This window comes from Thunnus thynnus, chromosome 2, assembly GCF_963924715.1.
Source record: "Thunnus thynnus chromosome 2, fThuThy2.1, whole genome shotgun sequence".
Classification (NCBI taxonomy): Eukaryota; Metazoa; Chordata; class Actinopteri; order Scombriformes; family Scombridae; genus Thunnus; species Thunnus thynnus.
Genome location: NC_089518.1, coordinates 29,276,260 through 29,300,579, shown reverse-complemented (window position 1 = coordinate 29,300,579; position 24,320 = coordinate 29,276,260). Strand labels below are relative to the sequence as shown.

At 39.7% G+C, this 24,320-nt stretch overlaps 1 protein-coding gene across 3 annotated transcripts in view; it reads right to left on the bottom strand.

Annotated features, from left to right (window-relative positions):
• LOC137200466 (transducin-like enhancer protein 4) overlaps positions 1-22,516 on the bottom strand; it is a 41,272-nt gene extending 18,756 nt beyond the window's left edge. Inside the window, exons 1-8 of one of the 3 annotated variants that reach the window (XM_067615324.1) lie at positions 21,639-22,516; positions 21,214-21,311; positions 19,517-19,580; positions 19,339-19,383; positions 8,158-8,220; positions 4,437-4,511; positions 3,564-3,765; positions 1,013-1,029 (exon numbers count right to left, since the gene is read on the bottom strand). In XM_067615324.1, the coding sequence (XP_067471425.1) occupies positions 1,013-1,029; positions 3,564-3,765; positions 4,437-4,511; positions 8,158-8,220; positions 19,339-19,383; positions 19,517-19,580; positions 21,214-21,311; positions 21,639-21,683 (609 nt within the window). In that variant the 5' untranslated portion in view covers positions 21,684-22,516. The remainder of the gene's footprint in view (positions 1-1,012; positions 1,030-3,563; positions 3,766-4,436; positions 4,512-8,157; positions 8,221-19,338; positions 19,384-19,516; positions 19,581-21,213; positions 21,312-21,638) is intronic. The other 2 variants (XM_067615333.1, XM_067615342.1) reach the window with 2 other exon arrangements.
• Positions 22,517-24,320: the final 1,804 nt, after the last annotated feature.

Genomic DNA, 24,320 nt, shown 5'->3' with positions numbered 1-24,320 from the left:
ATGAAGTGACTGTTGGCCGCCATGTCAAAGAGCAGCTCTGTGTGTGTGTGCGTGTGTGTTCTCACAGGGTGCTAATGAAAGGCATTCATCATTCTGGTCTCTCTATCTTTACCACTGATTTCTGACGACCTCACACACACACACACACAGACAGCCACGGGCGCGCGTGCACACTGCTAATCGCTCCCATCATGGTGCCTACAGCTCTGGAAACATGTGTGTGTGTGTGTGTCTGTGGAGGAGGATATACTACATGGGGGGCAAGAGATAACATATTAAACATTCCTCCTGTCTCCACCTCCTCCAAAACACCAGAGAGCACACAGCTCGCTAAACTCATGCATGTGTGTGTTTTTGAGGGAGAGTGTGTGTGTGTGTGTATGTGTGTGTGTGTGTGTGTGTGTTCACCAGTGGAGCACGGGCTGCTGGAATAAAGAAATGCTAATCTGCTCATTGAGTATTCAACAAACCAAATGTTTGCCTTGGGAAAAAAGCCCCGCTTAAGGGACTAATTACTACAAGCACTGGATGTAATGTTGCTCTTTTGCGCTGCCTCTTTCTGCTTCCTTCACTAACCAGACTTTTTTTTTTCATCTCGGGGTTTCTCTTCAGCCTCTTCTTCTTTCTTCCTCTTTGTCTCTATTTCCACATATCAGAATGTTTTAAAAGACATGATCTTTTTTTTTTTATAGTGAAGGAAAGGAATACATAAATGACTGCTGGATCAGAAGATACTAACGCTCTGATGGGGGTTTATGGCGGCAAAGATTCAAATCATTATTGAATAATATTAGTGTAATGAGCCACATTAAAGATTTTTTTTTTAAATGATCATGAAAGTATTTGTGTTGTGTGAAGTATGAGGCAGCGAACTTCACACAAGTTTTACATTTGTGCATTTAATGCATAAGTAATATTTAATATCTTAGAATAGACACATTTAAAATCTTCCAATCAGTTTAATATTTAATAATTTTTATTTTATAAAGAAAGAAAGAAAGGGAGGACTTACCTTGACTGAGTCTCGCTCTGAGGAGGCAGAGGGTGAGAAACAGAAAAAAATTACTGAATGAGGCATTTAAAGTCTGAGCAGCAAACAAAAGATGTCTGCAAATGTACAAACATGCAAAAAAAACCCAACAACAAACAGTTTATGAAACACACACAGATATAAATTCAGCTAATGATGGATTTGCATTAACATTGATTCTCCTGCTTGATGGGGATATTACCTGAGGTAACATTAACGCAAGGTAAGACTAAAAGTAAATTTACTGAGTATTTTCCTGTTTATTTTAGATCAATGCCAACTAATTAGCATTTAGCAGGTAGTTGACAGCATGATTACTTAGTGAAATGCTGAGCAACAAAGCAGAAACACACGATTATACTCATTATACACCAGTCATCAGTGAAGTCACTCACAATATGAAGACCTTGTTAGCAAAAAAAATGTATACATTGTAGCAGCTGCTAGTGTAATGAAGTTCAAATATGGTTGTCAGTGTTACGTTGAGTCAACTCTGATTTGAGGAATGTAGCTAAATGCTGCTCGAAAACCTGCCAGAGGTTACAGAACATCTGGAACTAAAAGTGCTTTTAGCACAGTCGGTCTTATTTCTACTACACTCTGTTCTTAGCAGACAGGGTTAGGGTTAGGGTGTTATTATAATTACACCACATTTAGATACTTTGTGTATGTGATCACATGTGTGCATTTATCACCAAATGCTTTGAACACTCGCAATGGGGAAATTTTTTCAAAAAAAGTACCTGAATTTGTAAATTAAGAATGCAGAAGGTTCCAAATGACACTAAATTTCACAACAAATCATCCATTTGGCAACAGCATAAAAATAGAAAAAAAACTATATCCCAACTGATACTGGATTTTTGAGGACAAAACCAATATAATTGTGACCAGGATATGTACTGAGTGAGACATTTTACTTGTCAGTGCTCACTGGTGGACAAACTACATTATGTAATGGAGACACTGTTTCTAAATGACTTCAAACAGATCTTTGCAATTTCTGTCCTACAATTTCTTGTAATTTATCAGCTGACATAAACGCTGATACCGATACATCTGCAATAAGCTGATACCGATTGGTATACAGGCCTAGACTAGAGCTGCAACGATTCATTGATCAATCAATCGACTGAAAATTAATTGGCAATAATTCTGAATAATTGTTTAAGCAATTGTTTTTATGCAAAATTGATAAAATTCATTGATTCCAGCTTCCAAATGTGAATATTTTCTGCTTTTCATGCTCTTCTATGATAATAAACTGATTATCTTTGGATTGTGGACTGTTAGATGGACAAAAAAAATACTTTTTGAAAAGTAACCATGGGAACTTGTAATAGATATTTTTCACAATTTGCTGACATTTTACAGACCACACAAATAATCGATTAATCAAGAAAATAATCTGTAGATTAATTGATAAGGTAAATAATCATTAGTTGCAGCCTTAACCTGGACGTTTTATTGGATCGGGCTCTAGAGAAGACAAAAGAAATCCCTTCTGCCACACAGTAAATGCACACTGATACACTGAGGCTCAGCTAGAGATGGAATTGCATTGTTATTGATTGTGCTCCTAATGGGGCTAAGTATTACCTGACTTAGCAGCTGTTAGCTTTACTGCAGTGATAGGTCAAGGCTGACTGCTCGACTGCACAGTAAAAAGCCTCACAGCCATGCTGCAACAGAGTAATTAAGAGCTGGCACAAATTGTTTTTATCACACACAGAGTCTCTATGTACTGCAATTAAATGCTTGAGCTCAAAGTCAGCTCAGAGAAGAATTAAAGGCGCTCTGTGTGTGTGTACGAGAGAAAAGAGGCATCATGGTGGTTGTGTATCGCTCCCTATTAGTCAAATTAAAATGGCATAATGACAAATCATTTTTAATTGCTTTAACTGCTGTTCATTCAGAGTACTAACAATTAAACATCAGCCAGCACAAGTGGTGATATAATTCATAACCTTGCCTGAACATTGTAGGCATGTAAATTTTATTTTGGGATCATTAACTGAACAAATGATAAAAGCTGCAGTAATTATGTCTATCAAAAATATTTAACATCTGGAGCGCTGTGGTAGCCAAATGGTTTCAGCGCACATATCCACAACGTCCCTGGTTTGCTGTCTGCTTCTCTACTATCAACTCTCCATTAAAGGCAAAAAATGCCCAAAAACATATCTTTAATTTTTTTTTTTTACATCTGCTAATTGATGAGATAAAACAGCTCATTTTGTGCTATTTGTCTTAATTATTAATTTGTTTTATATTTTAACCTATCCTTTATCTAGTTGATGTTGTAGTACACATAAAATGTGAAGATTTACAATTTAACAATGAAAAACAATCATTTATATTAGATAAATATTGAGGAAATAATCAAACAGAAACAAAACCTCACATAATGACTTTACTAGTAATAAACAACCATGCTAAGACTTATTGTTGACATGAAGACGCCAACACTTGCATGTACACAGACGTACACAGACATCTACCGTATAACACACACATACAGAGCAGGCCTCACCTCTTGGGTGTTCACTGTTGCTGTCGTGGTGTTTCCTCTCATCTTTGAGCGGCAGCTGGTGACTCAGGGCCGAGGAGAGCGCCAGCAAGCTGGCAGTACCGGCACCGGGGGGCAGAGGGGGCTGGAGGCCCGCTGGGTGTGGCGTGAGTGGGACCGGGATGGCGTGGCTGTGGGAGAGGTGTTGAGCCTGGAGCTGCTGCTGCTGAAGCACACACAGAAATACTGATTAATGCTAGATTTTGACTTGAAGAAGTGAGGAGAAAAAGAGGTAAATACAGGAAAAAATAACATTACGAACATCACCTTGTACCTGAAACATGTGGAGCCTGACCATTATTGGATTTTTGAAGGAGACACCAGTACCATATTATCATTGGCTGACACTGTTTTGCTTTTTTTTATAAGCAATCAACAGGTGCTTTTTGGAAATGGCACCGTAATCGTTCATTGAAAAACACACGTTAAAAGGGTTGTTTTCACATTGTAAATCTTAATAGACAAAAACTGACCCAGCAGCCTGACAAAGACTCATTGAAGCTGCAAATTGTTGGCCAATTTATTGCACTTTAGTGGATGAATGAAGTAGAAATGAGCCATAAAATCTCAGTCATCTGCTTTGTGGTGGATCCACTGAATCCATCCATGTCATTGTCACTGGTCCATTCTGCACTCATTTAGCATTAGCAGTTAGCGTTCAGCTCCCCTGTCATCTTAAAATGTCTCTTTTGCATTTCTGAACTGCTTTTCAGCACTTCTCTTTGACAGATCTGTCTTTCAGCATCTTCTGTTTGTGTGTGTGTGTGTGTGTGTGTGTGTGTGTGTGTGTGTGTGTGTGTGTGTGTGTGTGTGTGTGTGTGTGTGCAATACACCCACTCCAATTATGGCGTTGAGTTCAGCCATGGTGACCTGCTTGGCCCTCTCCACTGCCTGTACCACCTGCTGCTGATGCTGAGATAAAGGGAGATAGAGAGAGAGAAAGAGAGACATTAAGACAGTAACTGAGATGGAGAAAGAAAGATTTGTTGAATGTGAACATCTGGATTTTAAAGACAGATTAAGAGGATTATGACCTCTGTGTACAAACAGAAGGAACTACAACAATCTCCTCCCACACAATTCTGTGGTATACATGAAGAAGATAATTTGGTATATCAAATGGAATTCTCCGTACACATGTGAATCATTTCCTGACTCACATCTGTTTGTGTTTCTTTTTCTCTGAAAAATCACAATGATGAGATGCACAAAGTCTGCTTCTTCTATCAAACCTGAATCAGAATTAACTGGCAGCTGTCACCAAGTTGCACAGCTTAAGTCTAACGTACACTCATTAATCAGTAACGTACTGATCCTAAAGCCTCACAAACTGATGTTTGTGTCAATATACCAGCCATGACTGTGCTGTAACAGAGTGGGCTGTCTTAAATTAAAGGGAACATATTATACACTAAATTTATACTCTGTTGCTAAACAGGAATATCTTTGCATTATTTACAGTTAAAAAAAACCCCTTATTTATCTTATACTGACCAATTATGCACTAGTCAGTTCAGCAGCTGTCTGAAACAGGCCGTTTTAGCTCCTGTTTCTTTAGGGCCCCCCTCCCAATGAGCCCACCCTGTTCTGATTGGCCAGCTTCTGGAGCTGCCGCTTGCCAGACTTCCGGCAGTTCTGGAGGCTGCGTAAACAAACTATAGTAGTAGGAATTCACTCCTTTTTCTCGTTCTTTACTCAAAATGGAAACTTCTTAAATACATCTGTACATGTTAGAGCCAAAATCCAATCCGAAATATGCAAGTGGACAATGTGAACAGCCCATCGAATAACCTTAGGCAACATAGACATCCAACATCATAACAGTATAAAAATAACAGAAAATCACAAAAAGCATGATATGTCCCCTTTAAACTGGATGGTTTTTTCACAAAAACATCCACCACATTATTAAATCAAAGGCTCTGACGGAAGCTGAGTAAAATGCCAAGAACCTGATGACCTCCAAGTCATCTTTGGTTGTTTTCTCTTTAACTGGAAAACAAGTGCTCATCATCACAATTTGATACTCACCAGTACGTTCAATCAAACACACTGGATTAGTAAAAAATAAGCTATCAAGTGTGACTTGCACATTCAGGTTGATCCCTTCTTTGGGAGCAGAATTTGAAAACCAAACAACTGGAGGTTTGAGGGGTCACTGTGGACCTGCTAATGGGTCCAAGATACTGTCGTACAAGTCAATCATCACTGATATAAACACCTGTCTGATGGAGATGTGTAAACTAAAAAAAGCTTGTGTGCCTCTAAATCACTCTGCGCTTAAGAGGATGTTTCACTTTTGGAATAGTGGACATTTTTCAACCCATCAATTTTTCAATTTAAAATGTTTATGGCAAAACAGCTATAACCATAAACTCCCTGTGATTCTGTTTTCTGTGACATATTTGCAGAGACAGAGAGAGACAGACAGCTAACCAGGCAAAGTCATCCAAAGGGTACAGAGAGAGAGAGAAAGACACATCCAGACGGTGAGAGAGAGCAGCAAGATTTATCCAGGAGCGCAAAACATCAAAGTAGGCCAGAGATGAAAGAGCTTATCAGGTGTGGAAATGAACCTGACCGTCGAGTTCAGCTACACCTCTGCAGACAGTCAACGTGACACACACACACACACACACCAAAAGATCCATCAGTCTGATGAATATTGGCAAATAACTTTTAGACCATTATTATCAATCATTCTAATAATTAGACCTGGGATGAGTAATACATTTTTTTTGGCAGAAATTCAGCAATCAGCAATTTCCTTTGTCATTTCAGCCAATACACATGCTTTTCATTTCATCACATTACCAGCAGAGTTTACCAGTAACATCATACTTGATTCAGGACCAAACATCTAAAACACTGATTTGTTACTTCCCTGGATTCATTAAAACACTAATGTGTTTGAGCACAGATTACAAATAAGATTACTTACTTGTTATAACACTGTCAAACATCTTTGTTGTTGAGTTATTTTTATGTGGGCGGATCACTGAAAGCTTCCCTGTAAGTCCCTAACTGTCACACTTATATACTCTTGCAAAGGAAAACATGCTTATGAATATCAAAATATCCCCGCCATCATTACAAATGTTTTTAAAAATTCACATTAAGTAAAATATTAATTTGGTCAATCAAAAAATGGCTAGTAATTGTCAAATTTGAATATACAAAATTACAGTAAACTAATACTACAGTTAGCCAAATTATGCAGCATTTAAGGCTGAGTTAGTTCAACAACGCTACGTGAGTTTTGGCCCAGAAACCAACACATGATTTTATTCAATTCCATAACTTGCTTATTGGAAACTTTTACCAACAAAAATACATTTTTCATAAAAAAAATAAGCCAAACACAACACACAAATATCTTTGCCAACAGACAGTACAGTACAAATTTAGCAAAATACCAGATTGAATAAGCACAACAAGACTGTGACTGTAGATTCAGTGCCAACTTTAGTTACTTGACCATTTTTGATACTCACACATTGCAATATGCACACAATTCTTTCAGTACTAGTATGTGTGTGTGGTACCCAACTTTACTTACACTGTATATGCACAATTATATTTATTAGTCCATACATGGATGTAATATCTTAAGCAATTATTTCTTGACACAGAAGGATGACCAGTATATCATCCTATTAGTGAAAACAAAGCAAGTGTCAAAGACGTTTCCAAGCAGCGTGAAGGAACAATATCAGAAAATGACAAAAATAATAAAAAAAAAACAAAAACAAAGCTCTCACAAACACGCGCAGACACAGTGGATGTGACTTGCCGCGCAATAATAATATGATTGTGCTACGTTTCATATGCACACCCAGCAAGCGAGGCTGTGAATCCAAACAAAGCAGTAAAAACCGTTTCCTCTCCCTGCCTCCCCTCTCTGCGGGCCTCAGGGCTGTGTAGCAGCACCACAGTCTAATGCCATTATTCCTAATCCACCCTAAACCCTCCTAATCCATTGCTAATCTGGAGGAGAGCTTTGGAGTCCACACTCACTCCTTCCTGCTGTTCCCACCCCTCCACATACACACACACTTTCACCTGCTCCAGAGGAAGGATTTATCAGCTAAACACACACACACACACACACATACACACACACACACACACCTAAATATTCCATAATAAACATACTACACACCCACTACTGTATGTGCACACATTTACAGTGTATTCTAACACAATATGTGTATGCAGGTGGACAAATATATACACACAAAATCAACTCAAACACAAAAGAATTTCCTCACACACACACTCAGCCGCTGGCTCCTGCATATGTTAGTGGGAGACATTTAATAAGTTCAGAGCATATCTGCCTATCCCGAGCAGGGAGGATTAGCCCAGGATAAGCTGTGTGTGAGTGTGTGTGTGTGTGTGCATGCATGTGTGTGTCCATATCTGTCTGTTTTGCCTCACAATCCACCACATACTTCTCCTCCTTCTACGGTTCCTCTCTCTCTCTCTCTCTCTCTCTCTCTCTCTCTCTCTCACCCGCCTCCTTCTTAACTCACAGTGACAGGCATTTGGGTCTTACCTCTTGAGAGAGGAAAGGAATGACTTGGGCGCAGATTGCGTTCAGCCGTTTGACGATCTCCGCCTGCAAGACAGAGAGGTGGGCGCAGAAAACACAATCAACTTCAAAGTCACCCACCGACAAGACAGTCATCCTCTGCACACAACCTACAACTGTCTTAGGTTTAAGTAACAGCTGACATAATTTCACATAAATATCCGTAATAGTAATTGATGTGTACTCTGCTACTGAAAGCTTTTACATCTGTCCCTGGGAAAAAATCTTCAGGCTCGCAGGAAATCTTGCATTTTACATTTAAGGCTGTTCATATAAGTGTTTTGATGAAAAGAAGAATAACTAGGATGACATAAGAGCAGTAAATGACCATGAAAAGAGCAATAAAATGACAGAAACTCAAAACATCTGCAGAAAAATGTGAGAGGAGAAAAAGACATCAAAGTGCCACCCACACTGTTTGATTTACAGATGAACTCTAAGAAATGCAGTGCACAGGTACCACAGCAATGAGCACTTAGTACCAATGTCACCAAAACTGAAAAAACAAATCTCAAAGAGTGCTCTCAAGAGGTTGTAGAGCAGGTATTTGAACAGAAATAAAAAAAAAAAATAGGCTGGTTACAACGTGTCAAGCAGGGAGTGAGTTATAAATGCTTTATGTCCGTGATAAACGTGATATTTATCGTGATCCGGATTAAGATACTCAAACTCCAGTCGACATTTTTTAGACATGCATAAACTTGTTTTGTGTACACACACGCACTTTCAATCAGAATAAGACACATCTCATTTGCGATCACATGTCAGCACATTCATAAATACTCATAGCAGCAGAGCTGGTTACAGCCAGCCTGTTGTCACTTGTATTAATACTCATCATTATGTTGTATTTGGTCCGTGAAAGGCTTCATGGAGGCAAAAGGGCGGAGGAGGGATGAAGCTTTAATATGTGCCTTTCTTGAGGAAACAAAGAAAACCTTATTTGTTTTCAGGTAAAATGACCACATGCCCTTGAAATCCTAGAGGCGGTTGCTTGCAATGTTGGTGATCTACTGTATGTATCGATACACACAGAGCAGCACAAATACCACAGATGCAACTTCCATTGATTCCCAGTTAAATTTACAGGTTTCTAAAAGAGATACGTTTTTTCAGATGATTAGTAGGGTTTTTCTACTATCATATAAATTCAAAGCAAATGTGATATTATTAAATTACTCAAAAATGCTGCAAATATCAAAGACTTACTGTGCACCTGCTCTCTAAACAATTCACATAAGAATAGTGATATTAAGTGGCAACTCGCACAATAAATAAGAAAACCATTTCATCACATAATCACCAGTCGCCAGTCAGTCAATAAACACTCAAGTCATAAACAGACACATTTTATTATCTATTATAATCTATTTTGATGAGAAGTACATGACTAGACGACAAGATTTGTGACTTTTTAAAACTGTATTTGTGAGATTTTATTTCTGCCCAAACGTTATTCTACTGCTTCACTCTCTAAACATCAATCAAACTCAGCCGAATGGACCATTTGTAAATAAAAAGGCAGGATTTGGCCTTCTTGAAAATTTGAAGGAGAGTGCTGAAAGAAAACTTAACCTACGTGATTTTTTTTCTACTTAATCGGCTAATTTAAGAGCCAACTGAAGAAAAAAAAAAGATAATACCTCCAAGTCCAATAAAAACTAAACGCAGAAGAAGCTTCATCTCTAACCTTGCCAAGCACTTGATTCATGTATGTGACCTTGACAGAGGTGAACTTTGCTCTGGTATCAGCGCTAACAGAAGTCCCCTGAGGCCATGAGAGCAAACCTACAGACACACACTGATACAAACCCTTCACACAGAAGCACAAACAGCACACACACACACATAAACACAGCCATGTACACAAACACACACAAGCAGATACACACCTCCACAGCCTTCTCTGTATTCATCAGATGTTTTTACTGAACCCAAGGGTTGGCTTTTAAAGATTATACAGCACTCTCTCTCTCCCCCCCATCAGGTAGGATGTTTTTTTAACAGGAAATTGCCTGATCCACTGTCCCAAAGGGAGTGTTAAGTGCAACTCGAATCCAAAGCACAAATAAACACAAACACAGACAAAAGACGCAGACTCACACCAAAAACACACTCTCACACGGGCACACAGGGATGAACATCACCTTCTTTATTTGTAAGAGTAAGTATGAACAACTACACAAAATAAAGTCTTCGCTCTGATTTCTTGTGAAGAAGACTTTGCCATCAATACCTGAAGGAAACTCTCTAGCAATATTATTTCTGAGGTTAACTGATAGTGCCGCCGCTGATATTTTGGCAAATGTCTCAAATGTCAGGATCTGCATCATCCAAGGTCTTATCTCAGTGTCTACTATATTTTGAAGTGAATTTGTGCAGCGGTTTGCATGAACTACAGATCAAAACAATATTTCTGTTCACTTGACCTTAATCCATATGATGCTATTTGACCACAAATGTTTTTTGAGATTGAAACATTATGAGTGAAACTTTCAGTCTCTGTGTTTACCGAGTTTAAAGTTCCCATCCGCTAAAGAATATGTTTTTCTTCTTGTTCCATCAGTTGGAGTTTGACACTAGAAGGCTGTTCTCACCTTTTCTTTGTGCTCATTGAAAATCTGATGTTAAGGGATGGACCTATGAGCGTGATTTGAAAATACCTACTGTAGTTTGAATGAATCATAGTCCAGTATTCAAATAACACAAGTGTGATGTGGAAACTTGAAGCCTCTAGTGCACAAACACTGAGAAAAGACTTTACAGTGAAGTAGGAGACATCTTGTGCCCAGCAGTTAAACTTTTGAAATCAAAAGTATTTGCATATTCATAGATTCTGGCATTTTTAATGAGGGAGAAGGAGTAGATGCCATTTTAAGAATTTTAAAGTGGTAATTATACCTTTTTTGTGTCAATTTTTATATGTCTTAATACATGTCCGGAGGGGATCTTAAAGAATAAATCCCTGTTTACAATAAATAACATTATGTTATGCTTATTTCAACTAATCAACTAATCAGTAGACTAATAGTTGTAGCTCTACTATGCATTTAAAATAAAGTTTTAAAGAACATGCAGCAAATAATACGTTTTTTACAAAGTTTATACTGAATGTAAAAAAAATATTTTATGAAAAGCACTTTTAGCTGCATTTAAATGGTGATATATACAAAAAAAAGCTTATTTTTATCAATAATTTCTAATACTGGAGCAGTTTGGGGCAGACAGTTGACTTTTACATGTCTGATTTTCCCTGCACTGAGGCAGAGGATGTGTGCTATAGAAGCAGCACCAGCTCAGGTGAAGTTTTGGTGAGTTACATGTAAGAGCAGCAGGAAAGAGCTGCTGTCAGGTAAGGCCAGACAATACATGCAGGAAAAACTAAACAACTGCCTCAATCTGAGCCAAACACAGTAATTACCAGAAATTCGAGGGGTAACATACTCAAGGCTCCACCGAGCACATCAATTCAGTCAGCGTTCGCGCTTGATCATTCACTTAAACGACACAATCTCACCCTCTAAACATAAAACATCTTTGACATCAAAAGTCTTTCAGATGATATTTTTTCTTATATCATCTAGAAGTGGTCACCTTTTAGGACATGAGGGACAATGAGAGAACTTCAAAGTGTTTTTTTTTTTGTAAAAGGATGTAACAGGATGTCTAACAAGCCATTTAGAGTCGAGCAAGATGTTGAAATCAAAGCAAGGAGGTTCCAGTTCAACTTACCTGCTAGAAAAGGCAACACTGCAGCCGCACACACTCCCACACACAACCTAAAACACTGACATTTTCATTTTATATTTAACGTTTATCCAGGGAACTCTTGCTGTGCACACATGCCCTTTTTCAGTTCAGTTCTGCTTCACATTCAGACACACCGGGGAGCTGCCCGGTACATATTAGCCCCAGAGAAACTCCACTGAAGCAGTTGGTTTGGGTTTAAGTGTTCAAAGGCACCATAATGTTAGGTGTTGTGGGAAAGGAGGTATGTCTTGATCCCTTACAACACTCAGTATTTTACAGCTAGGAAATGAACTGATGATCGTCCGTTTAAGCTAACATCAATCCTTTCTATAAGAAGCGACTTTCCTCTGGCCTGGCAGAGTGAATGGATGTTCAAGGAGACAGAGGATGGATATCAGAGAGCTACAGATTGTATAAGATGTCACCACATTGGCTAGAAATGGAGAGGGCTGCAAAGCATTGCTACAAACAAAGAGACATAACCTTTCAAGATCCTGAAGTCGGTTTAAAAAAAAAAAAGCACAACTATAAGGGCCATGTTGGTGTTTTTGCAGGTTTTAGCTTCATTATTATAAATCATCCACGCTTTATATTTTTGATAATCCTTTTTCTGTACAATTTTAGGCAATTCTAGGCAGCATTCACATCCCCACAGTATGAAAACCAATTAGGAGACTCCTGAAACTTGCTTAAGTTGTGTAATCCACTTATTTTTCTCAGTTTTATTGCAATTTTACTGTGTGGTAATGCAGTGACTTTTCAAACCAATTGATCACTGTGACAGATCACACAAGTCAAACAAATGTCAAGAGTTGAGATTTCCATATCATAGAGAAATGAATGAAAACCAGTGGCTGTCTGGAAGATAAAGAATAACTCATCCAAAAATCTAAAACACAATTGATTAATTTGCAGTCATATAAAAATATATTATATTTAGAACATAAAAAATTACTGGTATGGTCCTTTAAAAACAACAACAGTTGTTTTGAAAGACTGAAAGACGAAATGCAGCAGCATTAAATCAAAAAATGTTATTTTGAACCTGCAAGATCAGTTGTAAGGATGCAGATCTCCACTAACAACTCCACAACATGAACCTCCAATCGATTTATTTTCAAGAGTTGACCCTGAGATGTAAGCACAGAAATGGAAACAAAAGCGCTGGAGCATAAAAGGAAATGGAGATGCTTTTCCACAAGGCAACACAACCAATTTCAGGTGACATTTTACATCAGTGGCAGACAACTGTGACTGTCAGCTGGAGTGCAGGGATGTCAGCCTGTTTGGCCAACACGTCTGTTGACACCACAGAGACCAAAGCGAAACCAAGGCTTGTTTTTTTGTTTTTTTTTTGTCCTGCGGTTTGTGCAAACCCAGAGAATTTATTTCTACAGCGAGCAGGCCTCGACTTTGACCTGGACCTGTCCCCGTCTTGACAGTGAATAAATAATAAGAAACGACTGACCAGAGAGTCCACTAAGGTTAGGATTCAAACCAGGTCGATCCATGAAGCAGCTTATTGCTAGATTAAAAGGACTCTGTGGTCACATAAAGCCCAGTAACCTCAGAGGCAAGATCATGTGTGCTGAATTTCTCCTGTGTATGAGTCACTGGAGAAATGTTCCTCCAGTAAAAAAACAAGTAGAAAAATAAGTAAGCAGTAGCTTTGAGAGGCAATGTGCTGTATTGAACTTCTTACTTTATGGTTTTCCCCTCGTGATCAGATCAACAACATGCAATAAATGGTGTGAACTGCTTGAGTTTTGACTTTTATGAAAAGCAAAAAGGCAGAATTTGCCACTGAATATACTTTCATTATCTCCCTGACAGCGCCTTCTTGTGATCTTTTAGCTTGTTGGGTTACAGTAGTGAAGTCTCTATGGGATAACAGGAATGGCTTGTGCAGCACAAAAACACCCCCAGCAATAACCACTTATCACCAAAGATGTTGCCTGAAAAAATAAAAGATAAAAAAAACAGTTCAAATAGTCCCACTTTAACTCCTAACAACAAAGAAATTAGATCAGGCAGGAGCCCTGGAGTCAGATTGGGTCAGATAGAAGATCAAATGTCCGTCTCCCCCGTGGAGCTTTGTAAGCACCACATCAGCACCACTTTTCACCACCAGCTAATACACCTAATGGACCCCACCATATAAAGGCTGTATTCCCTTGAGCCTGCATGTGTGTTTGAGTGGGTGTGTGAAAGACACAGCTAGATAGGTAGGGAGAGACAGAGAGGACAAACAAAGGGCACTATCAGCTCATGTCAAACTGCAAAATGAATGTTAAGACTCTGTTTTTTGTTTATATGAGTATTTTTGTCATCCTCTTAATAGTTTAAAATCTCTCTTCCTCCAGATAAGAAGTGGTGTTACACTGCCCTCATAGACTATTAACAAGAGTACATTAAGTATTGACATATTGACATATACAGTATGAAAACATGATCAAATACAGTGGTTCCTGATCTTTTTGGCTTCTGATCCCTCTAAAACAAAGCAATGTCTACTTGTGACCAGAACCAAGACCCTATGTTTGCAGGCCGTTTCACCTCATTTGCAATGAGAACATGATTTGCAACATGAGAACATTTCTGCTGCAACTAACGATTATTTTCATTACCGATTGATCCATCTGGTCTATAAAATGTCAGAAAATGTTGATCACTGTTTCCCAAAGCCCAAATGTCTTCTTTTGTCTCAGCCAACGGTCAACAATCCAAAGATGTTTAGTTTACTATCAGTGAGAGCTAAAAAATATTAATTCATATTATATTATAATCATTTTAGAGGCTGGAACCAGAGAATTTTGTACAATTTTGTCCAGCCTGTCACCATTTTCACCCTCCTGTTATTTAACAAGAGTGAAGTTTAAAGTAAAAATGAGGAAATTTTTGTTAAAGATTTTACTGATTTAAAATATTGAAAAATTTCTTCAAACTAGAGCCTGACCGATATATTGGTCAGCCGACATTATAAGCCAATATTGGCCTATCATAAATATATCATATTGGCATGTATGTTGTCTGATATGCGCCAATATTTTCTTTCATTTTCTAAAGTTATATAGGCAGCATTTTATGTATATTTGACCCTTTTTCTTAATCCAAGTTTAATTTATACATACATATGTTTTCTTGTTTAGTGTTTTTTTATTTATAGTTTTTTATAATTATTAAATTCCCAGTGAAGTTTACTGTTTCAGTGCACTGATGTCATTTTATACAATAAAGTTTATTGTTTAACTGTAAAATATCATGCCTCCATTACATATTTTTGTCACAAGTACATTTGAGGGATCATTGCAAAAAATGTGCATTTATGTATATATTCTGTATATATAAGATTATTGACCAATATATCGATATCAGTTTTTTTTGTACTCTAATACTGGTATCGGCATCAACCCCAAATATCCAGTATCAACACAGACGTTATTTGCTGTGATTTAAAGGTTATAATATGTTTTTCATCTTGTTCTAAATACATTTTCTAGAAGTGAGTCCAAATATTAAAATGGCGGATAAAACATTACGTGACCAAATCTAAAAGAAACAAATGGCGCCCTATCCACTGCAGTAAAATGAGTTGTCAGACCTTGTTGAAAACTGCCAGTCTTCAATATCAAAACGTCTTATTACTTCGTAGGGGTGTGAGTGTTTGGGAATCTAAGGATTCATATCGATTCCAACTCTTGTTGTCTGATTCGATTCAGAATTGATTCTCGATTCAAAACCAATTCTCAACTGAATGAATAGAAAAGGCGGCACTATTTTCAGTCTGTTGCTCCACTATACTGGGTGCCAAACCATTCACTGGTGTCCTTAGTCCATTGAAACCGTTCCACTACACTGTTCCAGGGAAAGCCATCATTTCACGAGACGCAGAGCCGGTGCAGGTGCAGGGTTTTTGAGGTGAAACTATAGACTTTAAAAACCCACTGGTTTGTGGACTCCCATTTTGAAGCCTCAAGTTTGGCATTTTGATTGTCATCATCATGGATTTTTGGAGCCAGAAGTGACCATATTTGTATGAGAGGGTTGAGCTTACCCTAACACTGGCTGCTAGCTGCTAGCTTGGTTAGCACAGTGCATATACAGTCTATGGTTAACTGTGATAATGCTCATGCTAATGCTAATTTTGGCTTGTGAAAAACAGGCTTAAAACAAAAAGTACTTACCAGAGAAACTGAACAGCTGACTCCTTAAAGGGTCTTTCAATACAGTTGAACACTGAACAAGACTTATTTAGGCGACCAAATTGTTACAAATTAACTTTCATGAACTGAAAACACACTGAAATAGCAACGGCTAAGCCCGTATCCTATTCTAATCTGGGGTTACGATATGTAACGTACGTAACCAATGTTGTTGCCATAGTAACGACTTGTCAATCACATTTTATTGTCTATTTTACTCTAAATGGGACCATAATTTACAAAATGAACATCATGCTGTATTGAAGAAGACTTAAAACTAACGACTGAGACCATAAACTCATTAGGAAACTGTTTACCGAGGTAATAAAGTAAATGAGAAGTAGGATCATTTTATCATAGACTTCAATCGCACTTCTTTTTGCAACCAATGGAGTTTCCCCCTGCTGGCCATTAGAAAGAATGCAGATTTAAGACACTTCGGTATTGGCTTCACTTTTCAGGCCCGAAGCTACCCACTTGGGGTGAAACAGACTGAGCACCAGGTTATTTTCTTCACCTCAGAGTTGGTATTAGTTATTTAAAGGTGCAGTGTGTAACATCTAGTGGTGAGGTTGAAGATTGCAACCAACAGAATAACCCTCTCCCACTCCCCTTCCAAGCATGTAGAAGAACGTACGATGGCCGTGAAACTCACAAAAAACACAAAAGGCCCTCTATGGAACCAGTGTTTGGTTTGTCCTTTCTGGGCTACTGTAGAAACATGGCCGTGCAACATGGCAGGCTCCATGGAAGAAGACCTGCTCCCTATGTGGATATAAAGGGCTCATTCTAATGTAACGCAAACACAATGGTTCTTATTTTCAGGTGATTATACACTAATTAAAACATACTTATGAATATTATATTCTAGTTCTGCCAAGTCCGTTCTTCTAGATGCCACTAAATTCAATGTTGGTCAGCCAGTCTCATTTGTTACTGCTGGAGTTTGCTGCTCCGCTCCGGTAACATAAGTCTCTGAGTGACAGCGTACAAAAGTTCACAATATACTTCATGTTCGTCTAACAAAGATAATCATTTAGTCATTATATCAAAAAATGCTTGCAACCGCTCGCTGCCTTTTTTGAAGATTAACTACAAAATAACTCTAGCGTGTGCGCGATGCAGACTGCCTGGGTGCTGCACTGCCCTCGCAGCTGATTTCTGCCTTTTTTGTTCCGTCAACATCACGTTATTAACTAACATTTAGAAAATCCATTTTTGACATTTGTGAATCGATTCAGAATCGTAGGAGATAAGAATCGAGATTCTTATGTGAATCGATTTTTTCACCCACCCCCTATTACTTCCTTCTTTCGCCACTTTCTCCTCCCTCCTCCTTCCCTTTTCTCCCCATCCTTCGCTCACTTTATTTCTCTTTCAGCCTCGCTAATTTGCAATTGATTAGCTGTCCTCTCGCAGCACAGTCCCATGCTCTAAACCCCTTGTACCCCTCCTCTCTCCACACCCCTTCCCCGCCTCCCTGCCCTGTCCTCCGTCTACAAGTCAATTTTTCTTTAACGAGTGCTGGTACATTTCACTCCCCAGGCACCAGAGCCCAGGGAGAGCCCTTCTATGTGAATAAAAAAGAGAGCAGAGCCAAAAATCAATGGGCCTATTACCCTCAGAAAATGCTAAACAAGCAATATTAGCAATTTACTTCGTAGCGGAGGCCGCCTGCCTTAATGGGACTGAAGCTCGACATCCCCACCACCACTACCACCAGCCCCCCCCCTTCAATCTCGGCATCCACTCAATGAGCCACACATGTCGTATCATCATATCAATGGACAGAAAACACACATTAACACCCAGGCACACTGGCATACGAGCACACACAAACACAACCTGCAAAATCATTCGCTTCCAAAACTCACACACACACACATACAAACACGCACACACACACACACACACACACACACACACGGTAACATGCGCAGACAGACTGCTGGCAGATATTAGGGATTCACTCTCCAAAACTGTCTTCTGACAGAAATCATTGGGAACGACACAGAGCCACAGGCCACATTTAACCTCTTTTTATTTTTTCTCTGTTGCCCATATAAATACACACAAACACAAACAGCAGACAGCAGGATTTATAGCGGACAACCCATATTTCATCAGACAGGCCTGATTAGTCCGCGTGAGTGTGCAACATTCACACACGGCAACAAACACACACACACACACACGCTACAACAGAAAATAACACAACAACCAACAAACACCCACAAGTAAACGTCTACAATATATGAGCACACACACACACACTAAATAAACATGTACTGTATACATACGGGCTGTTATACAGACACCCCACCACACACACACACACACACACACACACATACAGCAAAGTAAACACGCAGTATAGATAGGCTACACACAAACAGAAAAACACATACACACAAGCAAGACAAAGGCCAAGCATTTATCAGCTCCTCTCATACTTGAACACACACACACACACACACACACACACACACACACACACTGCACACACCATTTCTCTGGAAATGAATGTGTAGCTGGTTAGCTGTGGCCCATTTAGCCTGGCAGTTGATGTGTGGTTAACACAGACATTTATGCTAATGACCTCCCCGTGTTTAAAAAAGGCAGCGGTAATGTAAAGGCTCGTTAAAGGCCAAATCCTCATTCACTCGAGTCATTTTTCAGGCCATTTTCTCGTTCAATTAAACTGATGAAATCATTATTCACATGTGGAATTACAACTGAGGCTCACAAGGCAACCCAACATAGTGAAGATGAAGCACTGCTTTTATTTTACCTTGTAAATATATCAGTAGAAAATATAATAACATCTTTAATATACATTCTTGGCTGATTTTCCTTTAACACCAGAGAAAACAACAGAATAGAGTTTGTAGGCCAGGAAAAGGCAAACAGGTCATCACTATAAGGAGATAAAAACAATTAAAACTGCTGTTTTCTTGTAGGATTTTATAAAATCAACAGTTTGTAGCGGTTTGTATTGGAAATAACACTATGGGAAAGGATTTAAAAATGCCACTTGGCCTATCTAGAATTAACCTTCCTACCTAGTGATAAATTGATTATCTCCAGGTTTGTTAAAATGTTGGCCAGCATAAAAATACATTACTGAGGATCAGTGTCTACAGAATCACAGATCACAGATTTGTTTGCATAATGAGTGAAAAATGTCTCCTACCTGTTTGTGCATCTCGATGTTGAGTCCATACGACATTTCGTAGTACTGAAAAAACAAAAATCAAAGCGAGGTAAAACAAATGTGCCCTCTCTGTTCCGCTTTTTGCACACATAAAAATGCATTCATGCATGTCCGCGCACACGCACACACACACACACACGTAGTCAATGAGACTCACCATGACATAGTGTCTCTGCATCTCCGTTTTCTCACTGGCCAGTTTCTCACACTCCATTTTCAGACTGTGAGGCAGGAGGAAAAAAACGTTTTGTTAGTGTATGTCATGATCATAACCTTACATGTTTTGTCACATTAAAAAAATTCACAGAAGGAAATGTGAGCCTCATTTCCAGCAGACTTTTACAAACTGGGACTAAAGTGACAACATCCTTTTAGTTTAAATTAACATTTCTAAATTTGACAGCAATAAAGACTGAAGAAAGATCGCCGGGATCGCACCAGCATCCCTTGCAGACACAGACACTTACTCAGCAGGTACAGTGCAGTAATTAATGGATCAATAGACGACCACACAAACCTCATCATATATTCTTACAGTGTGAGTGGATGCCCAAACTGCACCATCAACAAAAAAGCAACCATATAATGAGGATCCATATCACAACTGTGGTTACACTAAAGCTAAACGCTTTTCAAATATCGCCTGTTACTGGAAAGCTTCCACTCCACTTATTACTGCTACATGCTTTTGTGAGTGTATTTTACAAGATAATTGTCAGGGGGACAATGTCATCAAAATAAAGTTAGGATGCTGACATGCCACATATGAACAAATGAAGATATTTTCACATTTTACTGAAATGTAAATATTGCAATAAACTAAAGGATTTTGGCACTTTCTGATAAAAACTCTTGATATCTGATACAACAACTTGGATGGACAATTTTTTTCAGCCAACAGATGAGTCATGCAGTCCTTCAGATTAAGTTAAAAGGTGAAAAACACCAATTTTGGAGACACAAGAGCTAAGATACGCTTTTTAGATATTTAAAATGCCATTCAGTGTAACAGGAGGTTGGATCATTACTTTGGACAAATGTTTTCAGCTCAAATAAAGTGTCATAACTTTACTTCTAAAAAACAAAAATAAGAAAACATCTCCAAAGGAAATAATCTTTTAGTCCCATGATCTATATTCAGCATGTGTTTCTCATCCATTTCCCTCCCTTTTTTTTAACAAATCAACAGTGTCCTCCTGCAGTTAGGATTTCACTGGTGTGGAGCAGTTTGATCTGGGCTGCCGCAGCATTACACATTTACACATGCAGCAGATACTAGGCTTGGTTCAGCTGTTCAGCCCCAGGATTGGCCAACAAACTGGACCGCTGGTTCATCTCACCAGGTGATTGGACAATAATTACGAGGGGGCCAGTGGTGGGTGATTATTATGCATTGCTATCATGCTCACGGTTCTGCCCCGAGCAATATATTTCACACTTCATCATGTCGGCTAAAAAGTATTTCACACCACTTGCACCTGCAGAGAGAGACGTGCATACCAAGGTCAGGTTTACCTGTGTGATAGATGGACCTGAGACAAAGACTAACAGCATGTTAGCTCTATTTTGCAAAATGGATATTTGTCTCAAAGTAAGCATGTTTATTCCTTAATCAAATCCTGAGCAAAAAATTGGTTTCTCTTTTTGCATTTCATTTAATTGCATCATACATTTTCCCAAAAATGTTGGTCATACTGCATGACTCAAACATGACTGGTGGGTCAGAAATAAGTCATCAGAAATGACTTTTTTTCTAGTTTCTAAAATGAACCCAGAATAATACAGAAGACTTCATTGGTATTCTGTCACTATTTGGGCGCTGAGTTGATGTTTCTATACAGCATAAACACTTACCTGTGATACTGGGCTTGGAGGAACTGGAACTCCTCCTTGATCCGGTCGCAGGACTCGGTGACAGTGAACTTGAACGGCTGTCCCGGCTGATGAGGAACCTCAACCCAAACCAAACAGCGTGTGAAGGAAGAGAGGAAGAACTGAGCCACCAAAGTTCAGTGTCACGACACACACACAGAGGCAAGACTGTCGATTTACAATAGCTCTCTGTCATTCAGATGGCCTTTTGCTTTCACTCAGTCTCTCACTCGTTAGCCCACGCACACTCACAGACACACACTGCAGCAGTTTGTCAATGAGCGCAATTGTCCGTGCGAGCGCGCGGTGGCACGGAAACTTGATCTAAACTGATTACGCATCAGGCGCGCGGCTGTTAATCTGCGCTGTTTTGACACACTGCTTGGCTGATACTGCTCTCTACTTACCGGATGCCGTGCCGGGGGGTACATCTTGCTCAGATCTCTAATCATTAAAAATGTTTGGAAAAGTTCATCCACCTAAACACGAAAACAGAATGTGTGGGCACGGATCTTTCCCGTGCGTAAAAAGGTCACTCAGTGGCTGGTTAGCGGGCTATGTGCAGGCACCGTGCAGAGTGGGAACATCCTCGGACCTTTGGCTGGCCGTCATTCTTAAAAACAGTATTTCAAACGTCCATTCAGTGTAGAAATCAACGCAGGAGTTGCCTCAGTCTTCTTCCAGTGTCTCCGGCGCGTTAGACTACGCGCACAAAGCTGAATATTTCCCCTGTAACTAACAATGACTCGTTTATTTTCTCTGGTTTTCCCTACAAAACATCAGCTTCTGGCACATCATGACCCCGCTTGTCCGCGACTGAGCTTCTCCACGGCGTTCCGTCGTCACGCATTTATCGGTTAATTTCCTACAGCCTCCGTTAATGTTCACATCTCAGCTGCACCGGCGGAGCGACCACCTCACCGACTGTAGCAGCCTGTCCCTGCGAAGCCAAATTTAGAAGCAACCAGTCGTACGAGCGCAATTACATATTCACAACAATTACAGGAGCCTGTACCGTAACGTCGGGACGTGTAGTTTAATTCATATTAGTCGATAATAAGCACTACAGATGTGCGTCTACTATAAAGAACTACAACTTCCCGGCTCCTCTGCGACGCCCCCAAAGCCAATGGTGTGTGGTCTGAAGGAGGAGCGACCATTAAAGACATCCAATAGAGAGGAGAAAGTGTCCCGGCTGCGCTCCATCCTCCTGCCAGTCATCGATATGTTGTCCAATCACCTGCAACAGGATGCAATTTATGCAGGCTCCCCACGTGGGGTTCGGTCTGGTACTAAACGATGTCACAGGGATTAATCTGGAAACTATCTGTTGACTTATGTGTGTGTTTTTTTTAGAGAGACTTCCAGGCAGAGGCGAACATATGGCCCTTAGGTGTCTGGTGTTTTTCCTGTTTTTTTATTTATTTATTTTTTTAATGTAATTGCCCATTAAAACAATCTGCTATTATGTCCACAGATTACACTTACAACCCTGCAATTAAATTCCCATTGAGCTCCCTTGTAGACACCTCAGCCCACTTGTATAGGATGTAAATAATATAGGGGGCAGACAAAATAATAAAAGGTGGGTTGCGTGCCAATTTGCACTTTGTCAACTCTCTTTATTCTGTGACGATGTTGGAACACGATCTCAACTGTTTCCTTTGATATAAGTACCTTTCTCTCTTTTTTTTGGCCGTTGCTCCTGCAGTTTGGGCACAGATTTGCCCTCTTGGGAGCTCCTCGTGTTACTTAGAAAACACACATATCAAAGTGCTGGTTGCCAGAGCTTTTTTAAATCTGACAAACGCTGCTAATTGGCTTTTAGTCTATTATGACCCTTGTTTTTGTCTCAGTCATCTTAGAACAATTCCTGTGAAACATAAGCCCTTTTTACTGAAGAAATTTTGACATGCAACAGCAATAAAAGCACAGTCTGTAATGACTCGGACCTCTCTCTGCTATGCACACACACACCCATTCAGTGTGAGTGTATACAGTATGTCAGCCTACATTACTGTGAGTAGATGTTCAGTGTGGGAAGATGAAACACACTGTTGCTGGGTCAGCGGCTCACCCAACCACTGCTTCAGTCATTTAGCGGCACTAAGTGACTGTTTCAGAAATCTTAATCATCTTGTTTTACATTTAACTTCACATTTCTTCTCTTTTTCTCTGTATTTCTTATCACCTCTTATTGCCACAGTTACAGTAGGATCAGATTTATTATAATGCGTGTGCCTAATTGTATCTTAAAGCTGCTGTGCTGCTTTAACATAATAAAGGAGGACTTCTGTCATCATTACATGTTGCTTCAAACACACACACACACACACGCAGGCATACAAATGGTTATCCACAATATGACACCACATCAATCCTCTCTCCCAGTCAGTCTGTCTGCCTCTGTCTCACTGTCTTTCCTGTTGTCTCTCTCTCTCTCTCTCATACATACATACACAGGGGTTGCGCACATATACACACCACTGCAGCCATTCAAATACACATCTCTATCTACCACACATACAGACTAATATCTCAGGTAAGCACAGAGCCTAAAGTGACCTACTGTCGTAGTGAATCCACTAAGGCACAGAAAAGGTAATATCGTGCCCTCCCTCTTTCCCCTCCAAGGGTTGAGCCGTGATGTGGGCGAGCAGGGGAGGTGCAGAGTTGAGGGAGGGGGCAGGTGAGGAGGAATAAACAGATTTATTTGCCTGCGCCCCTCTCTGATTATTTTGCCCCTGCCTTTTGTTCCAGACCTTATGAAACCCAAATGTCAAGTGAGGCGAGGGCCTCATATCGAGCCCTGTCAATCACGGCTCTCTGCGCACCTGAAGCCCTGACGCTGGATTATTGGCTTCAACACAAGGGCTGCCTTTGCCGCCAGCCACGATGCCTCAGATGATTCGACAGCCAAGTTTTTTTTTTTTTCTAAAGAGGAACTTCATTTGGCAGCTGATGCGCAGGAGATTGCACAGCAGCGGATTTTGAGGGTAGATGGGTAGGAGGCTGGATATGTGTGTGTGTGTGTGTGTGTGTACGGGGGGGCAGAGTGGCTTATCAAGGGAGGGGAGATTAAGGGGGAG